Source organism: Notamacropus eugenii, chromosome 4 (assembly GCF_028372415.1).
Source record: "Notamacropus eugenii isolate mMacEug1 chromosome 4, mMacEug1.pri_v2, whole genome shotgun sequence".
Taxonomy (NCBI): Eukaryota; Metazoa; Chordata; class Mammalia; order Diprotodontia; family Macropodidae; genus Notamacropus; species Notamacropus eugenii.
Genome location: NC_092875.1, coordinates 444,834,184 through 444,850,153, shown reverse-complemented (window position 1 = coordinate 444,850,153; position 15,970 = coordinate 444,834,184). Strand labels below are relative to the sequence as shown.

General features: G+C 39.6%; 2 protein-coding genes across 15 annotated transcripts in view; one reads left to right on the top strand and one right to left on the bottom strand.

Moving 5' to 3' along the window:
• The window catches only part of KIAA0825 (KIAA0825 ortholog), a 544,517-nt gene extending 537,684 nt beyond the window's left edge, over positions 1–6,833 (bottom strand). For all 4 annotated transcript variants that reach the window (XM_072606108.1, XM_072606106.1, XM_072606107.1 and 1 more), the window contains exon 1: positions 6,707–6,833. The gene's annotated coding sequence lies outside the window, so the exon portion shown is untranslated. The remainder of the gene's footprint in view (positions 1–6,706) is intronic.
• A 22-nt stretch (positions 6,834–6,855) lies between these two features.
• The window catches only part of SLF1 (SMC5-SMC6 complex localization factor 1), a 125,866-nt gene continuing 116,751 nt past the window's right edge, over positions 6,856–15,970 (top strand). For 4 of the 11 annotated variants that reach the window (XR_011966443.1, XR_011966442.1, XM_072606111.1 and 1 more), the window contains exons 1-2: positions 9,171–10,033; positions 10,171–10,263. Coding sequence is in view for 5 of the 11 variants with exons in the window: in XM_072606111.1 (XP_072462212.1) it covers positions 9,557–10,033; positions 10,171–10,263 (570 nt within the window). In the remaining 6 variants the exon portion in view is untranslated. Of the gene's footprint in view, positions 6,953–7,244; positions 7,324–7,481; positions 7,573–9,170; positions 10,034–10,170; positions 10,264–15,970 lie in introns of those variants that run through there. The other 7 variants (XM_072606114.1, XM_072606117.1, XM_072606115.1 and 4 more) reach the window with 7 other exon arrangements.

The following is a 15,970-nucleotide window of genomic DNA, read 5'->3' as shown; positions in this document are numbered from 1 at the left end:
AAAGCCCCTGAAAATTAGAATGACCCAAATAGAAACCAATGATTTCACAGGGCAACAAGAAATTTTTAAAACAAAATCAAAAGGCTGAAAAAAGGAGAAGAAAATGTAAGTATCTCAGAGCAAAAGCTAAGCTGGAAAACAAATCAAAGAGAAAAAATTTAAGAATCATTGTGATGGGGTTCAGACTCTGGGAGCCTCCTTGAGCTCCCCTTGAATCTTCCCACTTAATCTGGCCTTTCTTACTGAAATCTAATCTTCTCATTAGTTCCAGGCAGTCTCAGGAAGCCCATGGGCTTTTCATTATCATTCTACTCAGGTCTCTGTTGCACCCCCCCACCCTTGATCCCATCAAAACCCCATTCCCCAGGTTGCCGACCACTCCCATCAACATCTGTATCCATTCTCATACTGCCCCTATCAAGATCTCTAGATTGCCCCACCTGCTTCCCACCCAAACCCTCCATTGTCTGATATCTCCTGATAGCCTCCAGCTGTTTCTAGCCTAGGACCCTCCTTGGACTTCTCCTCAAGACCCTTCCTAAACCCCTCCTTCCATCACCCTGGACTACCAGACCACCCCCCACCCCCCCACCCCAGATCCCTCCTATACTCTTTTCTGTATTTAAGTTCCATCTTGCCTCCATGAAGGCACTCAGATTCAATCCAGCTCAGACTCTGTCTAGCTGGGATTCTATCTGGCCTGCTTGTGAATACAAGTGTCACAAATACTTAGGTTCCTTAAGAGGCAACCCAATTTGGCGAATCTTTAATAAACTTTGTTTTCTTTGGCTTTAAGAAGGCTTGAGTCGAATTCATGTGAGCACAACCTGGACTGTTAGTGTTTTGGGGTCCCCGATCACCCCTGAACCTCGTCAGTTGGACTTCATCTCCTGAGAAATAACTGATGGAGTCTGAATGCAGATTGAAGCATACTTTTTCTTAACTTTCTTTATTTTCCTTGCTTTTTGCACTTTTTTTTTTTATCACATGACCAATTTGGAAATGTTTTGCATGATTACACACAAAACCTAAATCAAATTGCTTGCCTTCTCAATGGGGGATGAGGAGGAAAGATGTTAAAATTTTTAGAAGTTGTTTTTCATGTAATCAGGGGAAAAAATAAAATATTAAATCATGAAAAAGAATCATTGAACTTTCTGAATGTGATGATCTAAAAGAAAAAAAAAAGAGCCTAGACATCCTATTTCAAGAAATCTTAGATGAAAACTGCTCAGATGTCTTAAAAACCAGAAGGCCAACTGGAAAGGGACCCTACTGGGCTCCTCATAAAAGAAACACTGAGATGAAAACTCCTAGAAACTTCATAACCAAAATCCTGAGTTTCCAGGTCACAGGAAAAAATACTGCAAGCAGCCAGAAAGCAAGAATTCAAGTACTGAGGAACTACAATTAGGATCACAGACAATTCAGCAGTCCACAATAAGAAGGAGAGGACATCCTGAAAAGAAGGCAAAGGAAATGGGCTTATAGCCAAGAATAACTTACCCTGCAAACGTGAGTATAATATTACATTTTAATGAAATAGAGGACTTTCAAGCATTCCCTAAGAAAAGACCAGAGCTATATAGAAACTTTTAATTTCAAACAGGGGAGTGAAGAGAAACATAAAAAAGTAAACATGAATAGCAATGATAAAGGACAAACTCCTTACTTATGTAGAGATGTCACATACATCCCCCTCAGATCCCTATCATCATCATCAGGATTTACAGAGGGAACCCAATCAGATAAAGCCTGGGAGTGCTTCTCTTATGTCTTAATGGTCTTAAGAATGAAAGAGAAAAAAGAAAAGAAAAGGAATATACTAAAGTGGGGGTTAGGGAAAAGAATGGAAAGCTGGGGGAAATTATCGCATAGTCAGGGGGAACAAGTAGACATCTATACAAACAGGATGGGGGGAGCAGCTGACAATTGAATTTCACTATTATCTGAACTGGACAAAAAAAGGAAGCATACACAACATGGTTGGGTAAAATAATACTTTTTCATATGTTTAAGAGTCTGGCCAATATGGTGAATCTTTAACAAACTTTGTTTTTCTTTGGCTGAAAAAAAAGAAATACTTTTCATTCAACAGGAAAATCAAAGGGAAAGAGAGAGAAGGGGAAAGGGTAATTAGGAGGGGAGAACAGGAGACAATTGATTTTTGTACATGGCCAATGTGGAATTTGTCTTGATGGACCATGCATGTTTGTGATGAGTTTGTTTTTCTTGTTCTCAGTTGGGAAGAAGAGTTGGGGTCGGAGAATAAGAAGGCAGATTTTGGCAGATAAAAAGAAATATATAAAAGTGGTGGTCCATTGATAACAAAATATTCATTATGTTACACCAGGTGACACAAAGGTGAGAACTACAAATGCTGTAACATTGTACATCAGTAACCCTATGAGGCAGAATCATAGGCATAAAACCCGCTTGACTATTGGAGCCAAAAGGGTCCCCTTAGCTACAGTCCAAAGAACTCTTAGCTTTTCATTTTAAAGACGAGGGAACAAGGGTCAGAGAATTTAGGTGACTTGTCCAAGGACACAGGGATGGTGGTCGCATTCAAATGCAGGGCTGGCACGTAATCCAATAATATTCCCACTATACCACTCTCAGAAATTGATTTAGAACCTGTGTTGCTTTGGCAGCCAACTGCATTATTCCTTAGTTTTTTCATAAAGTCACGGGTTGAAGATAAACTAAAGCTGTTGATTAGTCTATTTTGTTTGAATGCATTTCCACATGGAATGTATTTATGTATTTGAGAAATAAAAAGATGACAATAAAGAGTTGCAATATTTTAAAATATTAAGTCAAATCTACAATTTCAAAAAAGAATGCTTAGGTGAAGTTTTTCTTTTATTTTTTTTAAGGTGAAGTTTTTCTTTTATTTTTTTTAAGGAAGGAACATAAGCAGATGAAATGTCAAGTCATAGTGAAGCACAAAATCCTTTTTAGCAGCAGCAACAGGCATTAATCCAGGGCCACGCTTCTCATATCGAGCTCTTCTCTCAACATAAAGGGAGTTTATCTCTCCTCAGATTTGTGCCTCAACTCCAAAACTAACCAACAAATTCCATGCTCCCCAAAAGGAAAACTAATGTCAGAGGCCAGACTTGAACACATTTCTTTCTGAGTCAAAGGCCAACTCTTTAGCTACTCTAACAAACCGCCTCACTATTAATCTTAAAAACATTAATTTGAAGAGACAAAATACAAGTCTTAACACTCGCATTCAAAAGCATCAACTTCAGAAGAAGGTAACAACAAGAAGAAGGCAACCATGGCTAGATAGCAATTCATCTAGAAAATATCTTAAGAGTTTTCTTGGACAGTAAAAGATAAAAATGTTATTATGGCAGCTAAAAAATAAATAAATAAAGTAAAAGCTGCCTTAGGCTTCATTAAGAGAGATTTGGTTTCCAGGAAAAAGCAGCTGATGGCCCTATTGCCCTATGCCACAATCAGACAACATCTGGAGTACTGTGTTTCCTTCTGGTGGCTGTTGTTCGTCTTTCATTCTCAAAAGAGGTCCAATGACATCATGATGTCTTGACTTTCTAGTGAATCAGATTTACCAGAGGCAGGGCTGTGCAAAGTCATCAGTGTCACTCTCTTCTCCAGTGACATAAGGTAAGTCAAGGTGACTGGCTACGCCCAGCATGCCGTGGGAGGCCTTGGCCTTACTTCTGAGCACCACTATTTAAAAATGACAATGGAGTTTCCAGAAGAAGGTTTTAAAGGGACTCAAATTCATACATGTCAATTGAAGAACTTGGGTATGTGACAAAAGAAGAGTCAAGAAGGACATGCTAACTGAAGGACCATCATGTGGAAGAAGGATTCAATTAGTCCTCATGTGGCCCATTAATAGAGCCAGAAGCAATGAGTAGAAGTTAGAAAAAGGCAAATTTCAACTTGAAATTAAGAAAAGCACCACAACAATGAGAGCTAGAGGAAAAAGACTGCACTGCCTTCAGAGATAGCAGATCACCTTCACTGAAGTTCTTCAAACAAAAGCTGTTTGACCATTTGAAAGTTATGTTATAATGTGAACTCTTTTTTCAGCTATGGGTTGGACTCTATGGACTATTCTGAAATTGAGCAATTCTGTGATCTTTTTTCTCCTTTGCAAACCCTCTAAAGAATGACGGAGAAAGCAGATGAAAGTGGTCCTGGCAGGCGAAGGAGGAGTCAACATGTAAATCTGACAATCACTGCAGCTGGAACGCTGGTCTTCTCACATCTAACTTTTAGAACTCTCAGCTCCCACTCTACTTCCTATGGAAGGTCTTTCCTGATATCCCAGCTGCTTTTGCCTCCCTGCTAAAATTACTTTGTATAAAATCCTACTTATTGTGTATGTCATCTCCAAGTCTCCTGCGCACAGGGACTTTGTATGTCAGTAACCTATCAGTGCCCAGCACATAGCAGGTATTTAATGAAAGCTTGTTAATGGATGAAATAAATAGTTCCCTTTGAGTACAAGAATTAGAAAAATAAGTAATCACATAAAAGGTTACTTTATGAGAAACACCAAAATCAGTGGAGTTCCAACCCTATTTGGCTAAGACTGGCTGTGAGTCTACCACTGGCAACACACCTGCCCAAAGCACACATAAGTTAAGCGGTTTGCCCAGGGCAGTAGGCACTTGGACCAGCTCCTGAAACTGTTGAAGACCCTTAACTCAGTTCTGCCAGGTGTTTACACAACTGGTACCAAGGCTTAGTCTAGGGGTTTTGAAGGTTGTCGGAAGTCTTTTCCTGAGCTCCAAATGCTTGCAGGCAGCACTCCCTTTGAATTCCAGATCTGATGACTAGAGAAAGAAAGTTGTATTTTATATCCTTTTAATTCTTGAAATATACATACACATGTATGTACCTATGTACTTATATATGTATGTATGTGTGCGTGTGTATGTTTAATGTTCAATTATTAGTTTGAATTTGGACTTAATGAACAATAATAACAACAACAAAATTTTCAACCCCCTGGAGTAAGCTAAATTTAAGCATAACGCAAAATACCCAAGGTCACCCACAGCAAGTAATTGTCAAGGGCAGGATTTGAATCTAAGTCTTCTTAACTCTGAGCCAGTCCCTAATGCTTGATACTTGGTTGAGGAGAAGGGATATGTATTCAGATTACATCTTAATATATTCTCAAGATACAAACTCAGAAATTAATAGAGGGTAAAAACAAAAGATATAAATAAAAATGAAACAATAACCACAAAAAAACCTGATGTCTTCAGAGTTTTCAAGACTAACGTGATTATCATCACACCAATAAAATTTCATAATTTGAGAATCTGAAGAAGACCTTAGAGAGGCTCATCTAATTTCCTCATTTTGAATATGAGGAGATTGGAACATAGGCAGTTGAAATGACTTGCTGATGTCCAAAATAAATGGAATCTAGGTCTCATGGCTTTTAGGTTAGTTGCCCTTTTTGCCATGCTACAGCTGATGAATGGGCAATGGGGCTTTTTTGTCTAATGGTTAGTACCATGAGCCAAAAGGAATCACTAAGGTTCAAATCCTTCCTTTTATAGATGAGGAAAATAATGTAGAGAAACAAAATAGCTTGCTCACAGTTAATAACACAGTTGGAATTTAAATTCAGGTGCCCTGACTCCAAAACCAGTGCTTTTCTTCTACTTTATGCTCAGCACCTTAACATTGTGCATTTTTCTTTTACTTATACTTCACAGACCCACGATTTCCCTTATATATAGGTATTCCCTCCAGACATGAAGATCATACTCTCTCTTGGAATGTCCCAGTAGCTGAAAAGTGCATCACCGTAAAGCCAATCTTCAGAACTTCTCCATATAAATAAACTAATGTCAGACATCACCATGCCTGTATTTAGGAAGGGCTTAATCCCTGGAAATTCTATTCAGTGATTTAGTATAATAGGAATTGGATCAGCCTCCTTTAGGGAGGCAGGCAGCTAGGATGGCCAGAATAATGTTACTTTTATTTTATTTTTTTAAGTGAGTTACAGAAAGAATCCTCAGCACAGTCCACTGATTGACTGGATGTAAGTTTTAAAATGATTTCAATTTCCAAACGAAGGAAGCGCCCTAATCCATTGACTTCCCTCAGATCTCACCTCCTCCGTAAAGTCTGAAGTGAGATGAAAACATTCTTTCCAGTTATAACCCCTAAATCCGAAGAGGACCCCAACATTCTCCTGCTTAGGTGGCCCCCGAGCTCATGCCGAGCTCAGCCAGCACCCCTGGACGCCCCCCTGGGGGCGCTCCTCTGGGTACGCGAGGGCAGCTCCACCAGGCCAGGCGGGGTGAAGACGCGGAGACCCCAGGGGACCAAGGGGGCCGCCGCGTCTGCGAAACCGGGGGGCAGCATACTGAGGACTGGAGATGGGGGTGGGGAGGAGGTCCTAGTGGCACTGGCGGACACGAGTGGGGGTGCACGGGGGTGACAAGTGGAGTCAAGGTTTCTCAGAGCCACCGACTCGTCCCGGGGGAGCGGGAAGCTCCTTACGTAAAAGAGAAGGGATGAGCATCCTAACACAGTGCCTGGCACACCGTAGGCGCCTCATTAGTGCTCGCTGATGGACTCCGGATCTCCAGGTGGAGCATGCCCTAGCCCTGCAGTCCGGGCCCGTCCAAAGGAATCTCGCCCGAGAGGACAAAACCGCCGGGGAAAGCGCAGGGGAGCGCCGATCACTTACCCTCCTGACCCTCCCCAGCCCCGGGTCCAGGAGCCGCTTTCTCCTCCTTAGCGACTAGGCGGGAGCGTCGGTGACAACCACCCGGAAGTCTCCGCAACCACTTCCGGGGTCACGCCGGAGCGGGCGGGAACTCGTCTTCTAGAATTCCAAAACTAGTGGACCTGTTGGGAACCGCTTCTTCGCTTGTGTGTCAGTTTTCCGACGGGCCTCTCTGGAAGTTCAGCTTTGGTAGCCAGCCTGGGAAAGGTAATGGGCATCTCCTGAAAAAGTCTCTGCCTACTTTCTTCGAGCGGTATTTACGCCCCCTGGAGGTTCGGCGACCCCCTCTTTAGCGACGGTGGAAGGAAATTCCCTCCCCTCTCACGGGAATGGTAGTTCCCGCGTTGCCTCACCTCCCCCCCGTCCCTCACGCGTTGGTAGCACCGAGCTTTGGCCCCGCCCCCACGCTCCCGAGATGGGACGCTCCGGCTGCCGCCCCTCCCCCTCCGCCCGGACCCCGGGACTTTCTCCGGGCGTCAGCGGCTCCCGGTCCTGGAGGGCGGCCCGGCCTATTTCCAACCCGGGAGGGAGAGGTGTCCGCCTTCGGCCTCCGGGGGGCCGCCCCTTGTGCCTCGTCGGTGGGCATCCCGGCTTCTTACCTGCCCGAGGTTTCCCGGCGCGCTCTTTGGGCCGGCCCCCGTCGGTTCGAAGTTGGCTTCGGAGGCAGTCAGCGCCCCTTCCTGAGCATGGCCTCCTGTAAAACCGCGTTAGGGCTCTCTTTTAAACATGGTGGGAAGAAGAAGTTAGGCTCCCGTGGCGTCCGGCCGCGCGCGTGCCGCGCGGGTGTCTGCTCGCCCTGTTCTTACTGAGTGACACATTTGACTCTCGTGGGTATCGGGGAGGAACCCTCATCGATTTAGAGAGTTGGGGGCATTCTTGGTGGGAATGCGAGTAATGAAAAGAAAGACCGCCCCTGCTTTCCGGGAGCTTACAGTCTAATGGGTGGAGGGGAGAGGGCACAGCAGGGGGCCGGGCCAGGCGCCCTTGGTTCCGTGGGCTTGAAGCAGGCGGGCCATGGCACGGAAATTATCGACTAGGTGCTGGTCTGCGTCGTTAGAGGGAAAGGAATGCTCACACCTGAAGTTCCCCACGTGAATTAAATTAATCCCTAAGTTCAAACATCCTCCCTTTGCTCCGTTCAGCGCCCCCTCCCCCCCAAAAAACTAGTGAATATTTTGGGGGGCTGGTCAGGGACGAACGTCTGATAGCTTACATGGGGGAACTCCCAGGAGCTCCTCAGCACTTATTCCAGACTTATTATAAATACTTGTATTATGGGAGAGCAAGCAACCTTAGGTGGTCTGTTTTCTGAATCCAGAAATGCTTGTACTTTGGCGGGTTTTCCATGATCTTCAGGAAACTGGGTCTTGCTCTGTGTTTTGTGGAGAAAGCATCAAGCAGAATCATTCAAGTCAATCATTAACAAAATTTGGGCTTTTTAGCAAACTAAATACTAATTTTTTTAAGTTTTTGAATTATCTTCTGTGTCTTTCAGCTTAGTTTTAACATCTTTTTAGTCAGGGAATTTTATTCTAACGAGGTTTCTGTCAAATACAAAAGGATAAAAACTTGTCAAATCAATTGTACTGTACTTTTAAAACTCAACCATGATGCAAACTTGTTTCCTTGATATCAGGTAAAATGTTTATTTTACTCTTTATGATAAAGGAGAACACCTTTGTGAAACAGACTTGGCAATATTTTATGAAATTAAGCTAATTTTATTGAACGTTGAGTCAACGCAAATTTTCTGTGAAATAGTGGTTTCCTTTAAGAATTTCTGTACGTTTGGGGATTTTATGCCTGTGTATTGTTTTTCTGAAATTAACAGTAGGCACATTAAAAACATTGGCGATCTTAGCTCTGTAATAGTAGTGCTGACGGATGTTAAACTAAATAGTGGCCCATTTACAAATATATCCCATTTCATGCAAGTTGACTTTAAATAAGGTCGTTTGAAAAATGATTACTGAGTATAATTTAACAGTGTGACAAACTATTACGATGAATTCTCACCTCATTTAAAAAACTATTAAGGGAGGGGTATGGAGCCTTTTAATAATAATAGTAATATTAACTCTCAAGGATCAGTTACTAATAAGAGCAAAAACAATCAAGTCCCATAAGAAATTTCAAAAAACATATGACTTAATGGGTTTGGGTCCTCGCTACAGCAAATTAAATATGTGGTATAGTAGAAAAAGCCTAGTCAGCAAGTCAAGAGAACTGTTTGGGGCTGAATGAAAGGAAAAAGAGATAGGAGATCTGAGGGAAAGCAGAGCAACATGAGAATATATACGTAGAAAAAAGAGAGAGCGAACATCAGAAGGAAAAGAAATAAGAATGAAGAACTTCCAGCCAGCCCCCAACAAGGCTTTCTCAGTATTAACAAGCTCTTAAGGTCTGTCTTCCTTCTCTGCACTCCCCCAGCACAAATTACTTCAGTAATTGAAGTAGACTCCTTTTATTCTATCAGAATTAATCCTTATCTTCATTCCTGGTTGCCTCTTTGCCAACATCTACATCTCAGCAGCCCAAGGCAGTTAGGTGGTGCAGTGGATAGAGCGCCAGTGCAGGAGTTAGAAGGACCTGAGTTCAAATCTCACCTCAGACACTTGACACTCACTAGCTGTGTGACCTTGGGAAAGTCACTTAGCCCCAGTTGCCTCATCCTGGGTCTTCTCCAGTCATCCTGATAAATATCTGGTCACTGGATTCAGATGGCTTTGGAGGAGAAGTGAGGCTGGTGACCTGCACGGCCCTCCCTCACTCAAAACAAAGTCAAGTGCAAGTCATGTCATCATTGCTCTGATGGCATGGTCTTCTTCAGCAATGAAGGATGAGCACGCACACACATCTCAGCAGCCCAGCAGGCACCACGCCTTGGAACCCTCCCCACTTTGGTCCAACTTACTTTGTTGCCCTTCTTATCACCCTCCTGCCCATCAGAATCTGGGCCTGTGCCCAAAACAACGGGCTTCATGCCACACTAGTTCCATATATTTATATGACCATGGATTTGACCCTAGAGGCCATCTGGTCCAATCCCCTTGTTTTACATATGAGGAAACTGAAGCCTCTATAGACATCAAGCCAAGTGGCTTGCCCAAATTAAACCCAGGTTCTCTGACTCCAAATTCAGAATTCTGTAGCCATCCAACCCTACTACCAACAGTTACCTTCAGTTATTCTGCTTATAGAAAACTACCTAAAATACTGAGATTCCTCTTTGTAGGTTTTCAGGACCTGAATACTACCTGGAACAACCTCAGATGTCAGTTGTTTGTGGTAATCATAACTTTAGAACTTTTAACCTGGGTTCTATCGATTTCTTTTTTAAGATTTTGGTAACTATTTCAATATAATTAGTTTCCTTAGTAATACCATGTGTTTTACTTTTTGCATTTAAAAATATTATTCTGAAGAGGCTTCATCAGACTGTCAAGAACTGCTTTAGAGGGTCAAGATATAAAACTGGCAGGAATCCAAAGGCATCTACCTTCCTGAATGAATGTAAGGTGAGAACTGAGCCTGAGAGCTGAGATTTTGGAAATTTGCTATAAGGCCTAATGCTGTACTCTAAATTGTATATTAATTTATACCTTTGCCAGTTGTTTATTTTACCTTGCAACATCACTTTAAAATACTACAGGGAGTGTAAAACTTTTTAAAAGATAGCACTTTTAGGAGTTGAATTTGATTTCCATATCAAATCAGGTGTAATTATTAACTATGGCTTTTTGATAAAATAGTCTTCTCTTGCATTTATATCAATTACATTCACTGTTTAGGATACACCCTTTCCTTAAGGAAAGTCAAAGAGATTTTACATCAAAACAGTCTTACTAGAATCGTGTGCATCATCAAATATAAATGTACAAATTAACTTTAAGGTCACCTTGATCTCGTTTATGTTTCTTTGAAAAGTGCATATCTATTATATAATACTGTATAAAGCATTTTCGTGATGACGGTAATAACAGTGCTACATGTTTCTTTCGAGCTTTGTACTTGGTAAAGTGCTCTTTTACCTAGGTGGCCACTAGCTTTAAAGAAAAAAATGAGTAGTCTGTTTTTATCCTCTCCGTCTTCCTAACTGACCTTGTGTATGCCTTTCCCTTCTTTGCCTGGTGAGTGTAACCGTTCAGTGTAGCCACTTGACTCCATACACATTTCACCTGTGTCCTGCTCAGCTACTTGTTGGTCTAATTTAAGTAGCTAAGTTACGTAAAGACATCATCACCAATAAGGATTTCTTGTTACCTGTTTGTTAAATTTGAACTAGTGAATCTGTTAATGCTCAGTTTCAGTCAACGAGCATCTGTGAAGTACCTGCTGTATTCTAAGCACTGGAGACACAAGGGCAAAAAACCAGTCCTTGTTCTCGAGAAACTCACAGCTGTGTACAAACAAGTTATATACAGGATAAATTTGGGGTAGTCTAAGCCTGGAGGCAAAGATGAGAAGGGAATTCCTGGCATAGGGGTGTTAAAAGTAATTATCTGAAATAAAAGGAACCTGAGGACAGTTACCTAGCATCTAAGATTTAATTTACAAGGCTAGAATTTGCATATTAAATCCAGTCATCTGAAAATCTGAGTCTAGGAGTGATTTACAGAGCTGATTTTCATAACAAAAGAGAGGAATTTTTTTTAAAAAAGACAGAAACTTGTTAATTGGACCAGGCAGGACACCTCACTAGTTCGCTCCTCCTAGCTTTTCCTAATCCTATCCCAGAATTCCTTACTCTACTGCCATTTGTAACCTGAAAGCATACTGGGAAAGAAGAACTTGTGGTCAGTAGTTAATTACACTTTCCCCTAGCCCCTATCTTCCTTAAAAGATGCTGCTACTCAACCTAGACCCTACTCAAGAAAAAAAAGGCACTTATCCACTGAGATTGGAAAGAATCAGACTTCTTTAGGTGGTCTGTAGTTTTAACAATTTCTCTGTAAGGTCTACGTGTGACTGTAAAATCTGGGCAATCTGCCCCATTTCATATATATATATATATACACATATATATTTTTAGTTGGTTTATTTATTTATTTATTTAAACACAAAAGTATCTGGACAGGAATAGGCACCTGTGATTTGGGGTGTTTTGGTGGAGATGGCAACAGACCCAACATCTATCAGGCCCAATGAACAGCCCACGTCAAACCTGATCATGCAGTCTACATACATACCATATTATTCATTATCCAGTTATCATATGAGAGGGCTATGGGCCATAGTGCTAGGATTGAAGGCAGTGATAACAATTTCAAAAAGTGAATGGGCTGCAGATTAAGTCGTTATTACCTGTGGCTGGCACACTGGCACAATTTTCATGGGGCAGTTCCCTTTGGTACAGAAGTAATGGCACATGCAGAAAAGAACAAAGTCCTTTGTTGAGTTCCACAGGTTCACTGAAAGTCCTTGAGATAAATGAAAAATTTCAAGTCTCCTCTGCACTGCTGCACCACCCTGGAGTTTTAGCCTACGTTGTAATTGTAGAAAGCAACAGGAGTACATTTCTGCAACAAGTCACATTCTTAAGACGTCTCTGAAGGGGCTTCTTCCTTCTAGATTTTCTTCTCTGGTTCTAAGAGCATGTAGGAAGACTTACTATAAACCCAATATGAAATAGATTTATAAAAAGAATAATCACAATAAGAGCACAAAATTCACCTGAAACTTCAGAGAATTTCAGTGGTCACATCATGAGGGCCTGAACTAGAAAAAGTCTTTCTCCCAAAATTAACAGATTGATGCTTCACATAAGAAAATAATTTCACCTTCACAATTATCAATGTAATTTTTACATGTAAAATTATTAGTTTTGAAAATTATGTCACATCTCTCACTAAGTTGCACTGATTCTCCCCTTATGAGCATGTTATTATCATATTAACATAGTGAAAGGACATTGTAGCATGATCTCCTGTGAACTAAATACTCTATCGATTGTCTCTATGGTCTATATTATTTATGATTCAAATGACAATTCAAAATGATTCCTCACTGCAGCATTACTATACTGGCATCTATTATTTAGTCAAAAGTCAGTAATAGGGTTTATCTTTTATGTTTATTACAATGAGAAAATGAGATATTTTACACTTTATCAATGAAATTTGCTATGTGAGAAGAAAGTTCTTATTGGTTTCAGGCAGGATGATAGGATGACACAGCCAGGCTCAGAATTAACCAGAAGGGAAAATGTCTTGTATGGGAAATTGATTCAAGAGGATCCTTACTTTAGTTTTCCTAAGCTTGCTCCTCACCCTTCTCCCCTCCCCGCAACTATTCCTGGGGACAGATATCTCCTGGTGGGAGTTCACAGATGCTGCTCTAGTTGAGCTGCTAATATATATAAAACCTTATATGATGGTCTTACAAGAAGTCAGATGCTTATACCTGAAATCAAAGCTTAGAAGTATATCAAATTAAAGTCCCACAAGATTCTGCCTAATATAGTAAAACTTCGGTAATCATATGTTATGTCAGGATATGATTATTGTGTTTATATGAGAATAATCATTAACATTGTTGGTTCAAGTTCATATAATATTCTTTGACAGATAAAGTTTTCATTTATTCAGTATAGTTGTTGGAGGCAAAATTCATGGAGTGTGTGTATGTGTGTGCTCCTGTCCTAAAGTGTATCTAAATAAATACATTTTAGATTTTAAAACTCCCTGCTTTATCTGCTCTGTAGATAGTACAAAAAAAGGGGAAGTACATCTGGCCATTTTAGATGTGCTTCAGAATACAATTTGCCAATATTAAAATCATTCTAAGTTCTAGAAAAACTTTAACCCACTGAGTAATTGAAGGAAAATGATGGAGAGGTAATTACACTGGTTGAATATTGGATAAATTGGACTAACAGCATAGACACTACATTCTGGAGCTTTACATGAATACAGTGATCAATAGTTTACACGCACTGAACAGTTGGTTCAAAAATGTAATTTTACTACATACTAATTATTACATATAATTTCATGATTTTCTAAATGATTTCAGATGAAACTCACTGTATTTAAAAGTATTTAAAAATTAACTCCTAAATTTCCTGCTTTGGGTAGAAGAGGTCCTAGTTTCTTAAACTCCAGCACTACAGAGTTTCACAACACTGTCAGCAGGACTGGTGCTAAAGAACCTCCCAGACAAACATCTCTTAGGAATATTTACCCATGCTTTTGTCTCAACAGGAAGTCATTTAATATTATTATTACTTTTTTAAAATTTAAAACAAAAAATACCTCATTAAATATTAACAGTTTCCAAACATATTTATCACATTCTATAACAGATACACTTATAATCTAATAGGTTTTTTTACAAGAGAAATTTTTGCATAACCAGTATCAAATATTTAAAACATGAAACTTATTACAAGTCAAATGACAATAATTCAGTGGAATGCATTTTAAAATTATGTTACAGGGAAAACCATATATTCTCTCTCCTTTGGCATTTTTATTAATCATATCTAATGACAACCAAAACCCAGTATAGAGTTATCCAGTAAGGAATAATTAAAATCAATTAAAGAGGTAGTAATAGTTCATTTATATCATGTTTACCACATGCTGGGGTCTTTTATTTTTGTTTTCTAGTTCTTAAAGTTTACTTTAAGAATTTCAGAGGCCTGCTTTCTGTAGTATTTTAGAATGTTTAGTTTTTGATTTCTCAGTTATTACTTGAACCATTTGCTAACTTAAATTATGGGGCAGTTATAAATAATAAGACTGAAGTCTTACCGTTTAGGAAGCTAGCCTGGTGGAAAATATAACCCATTGAATATTGAATAGTTTTTGAACAACCTTACTCTATTTTAGCAGTATAAGATACTGAACTTACTTTATCCAAATGACATCGGTTTAATCTACTTCAAAGTAACTTTACCCAAGCACAGTTACATATTCTGGCTAAGGGGTCTGAAGACCTTTTATTAAATCACAAGAATTAAATTAAATCACCTCTTATTAAATCACAAGAATTGAAGGCAAAAGATACTTCACAACCAGTTTTTTTTAAGACTTTCCACATTCACTTCAATAACTCAATTAGGGAAGTAACCTCTAACAATTTTGCATTATCTTAGAAAAATTTGATATAATACCATGTTTTTTAAAAGCATATTTTCCTAATTAAAAGAATTCTCATTTCTAATCATATGTCTAATATTCTTCCAAGTTCCACAATGCAGGAAAACCAGAAGTCTAAAAGTATCTATTCAGAATCTTGGAAAGACCTATATGAACTGATTCTGAGTGAAGTGAGCAGAACCAGGAGAACGTTGTACACAGTAACAGCATTGTGTGATGATCAGCTTGGATAGACTTAGCTCTTCTCAGCAATACAGTTCATAATTCCAAAAGACTCATGAAGGAAAATGCTCTCCACAGCCAGGGGACAAACTATGAGATATAACTGAACTAAACTAATGCAGATTGAAGCATACTATTTTATTTTTTTCTTGTTTTTTCCCTCTTGTTCTGATTCTTTTTTAATAACATGAAACATGACCAATGTGGAAATGTGTTTAATATGATTGTACACGTATAGCTTATATCAGATTGTATGCCATCTTGAGGACGGAAGAGAAGGGGAAATTTAGAACTAAAACTCTTGTAAAAGTTAATATTGAGAACTAAAAATCAATCAATTTTTACAAAAAATATTCAGTTAAATAAAAACTTAACTTATCCTTGTTAGAAAATCATCCATGTTGTTATCTTTGATGTATATTTCATCCAAAGCCTAGAAACAGTAGTCAGTGTTTCTACTTCACTCATCGTCTGAAGCACTTTCAAATCAGTTAGTTCCTCCAACAACCCTGGAAGTAGGTGGTGGTGTTGTTGTTGTTATTACTACCGATTCCCTTTGTACATAAGAAGACATCAAATATTCTCATACGTTGCTATTTCAAAATTTCCAAGCTAGTAAATTTTTAATTTATAATTGCTAGTGGCAATGGCTAAATCTCATTTTTCACAAGGATCTGTTCTTTTTAGCTGGCTCATTAAAAAACTCATGGTGATACCCCAGCCCCCATAATTGCTTCTTTATTACTTTGAATTACCCAAAAAGCCAAATCAGTTCCTTGTATTTTTCTAACAACGCTACTAGTGCATCTTAAGGCATTTCTGACAATATTATCCCAGTTCTTTTTTTTAAAGTGAGATCAAAACCATTCTTCAAATTTCCTTTTTCAAAACTTAATCTCCT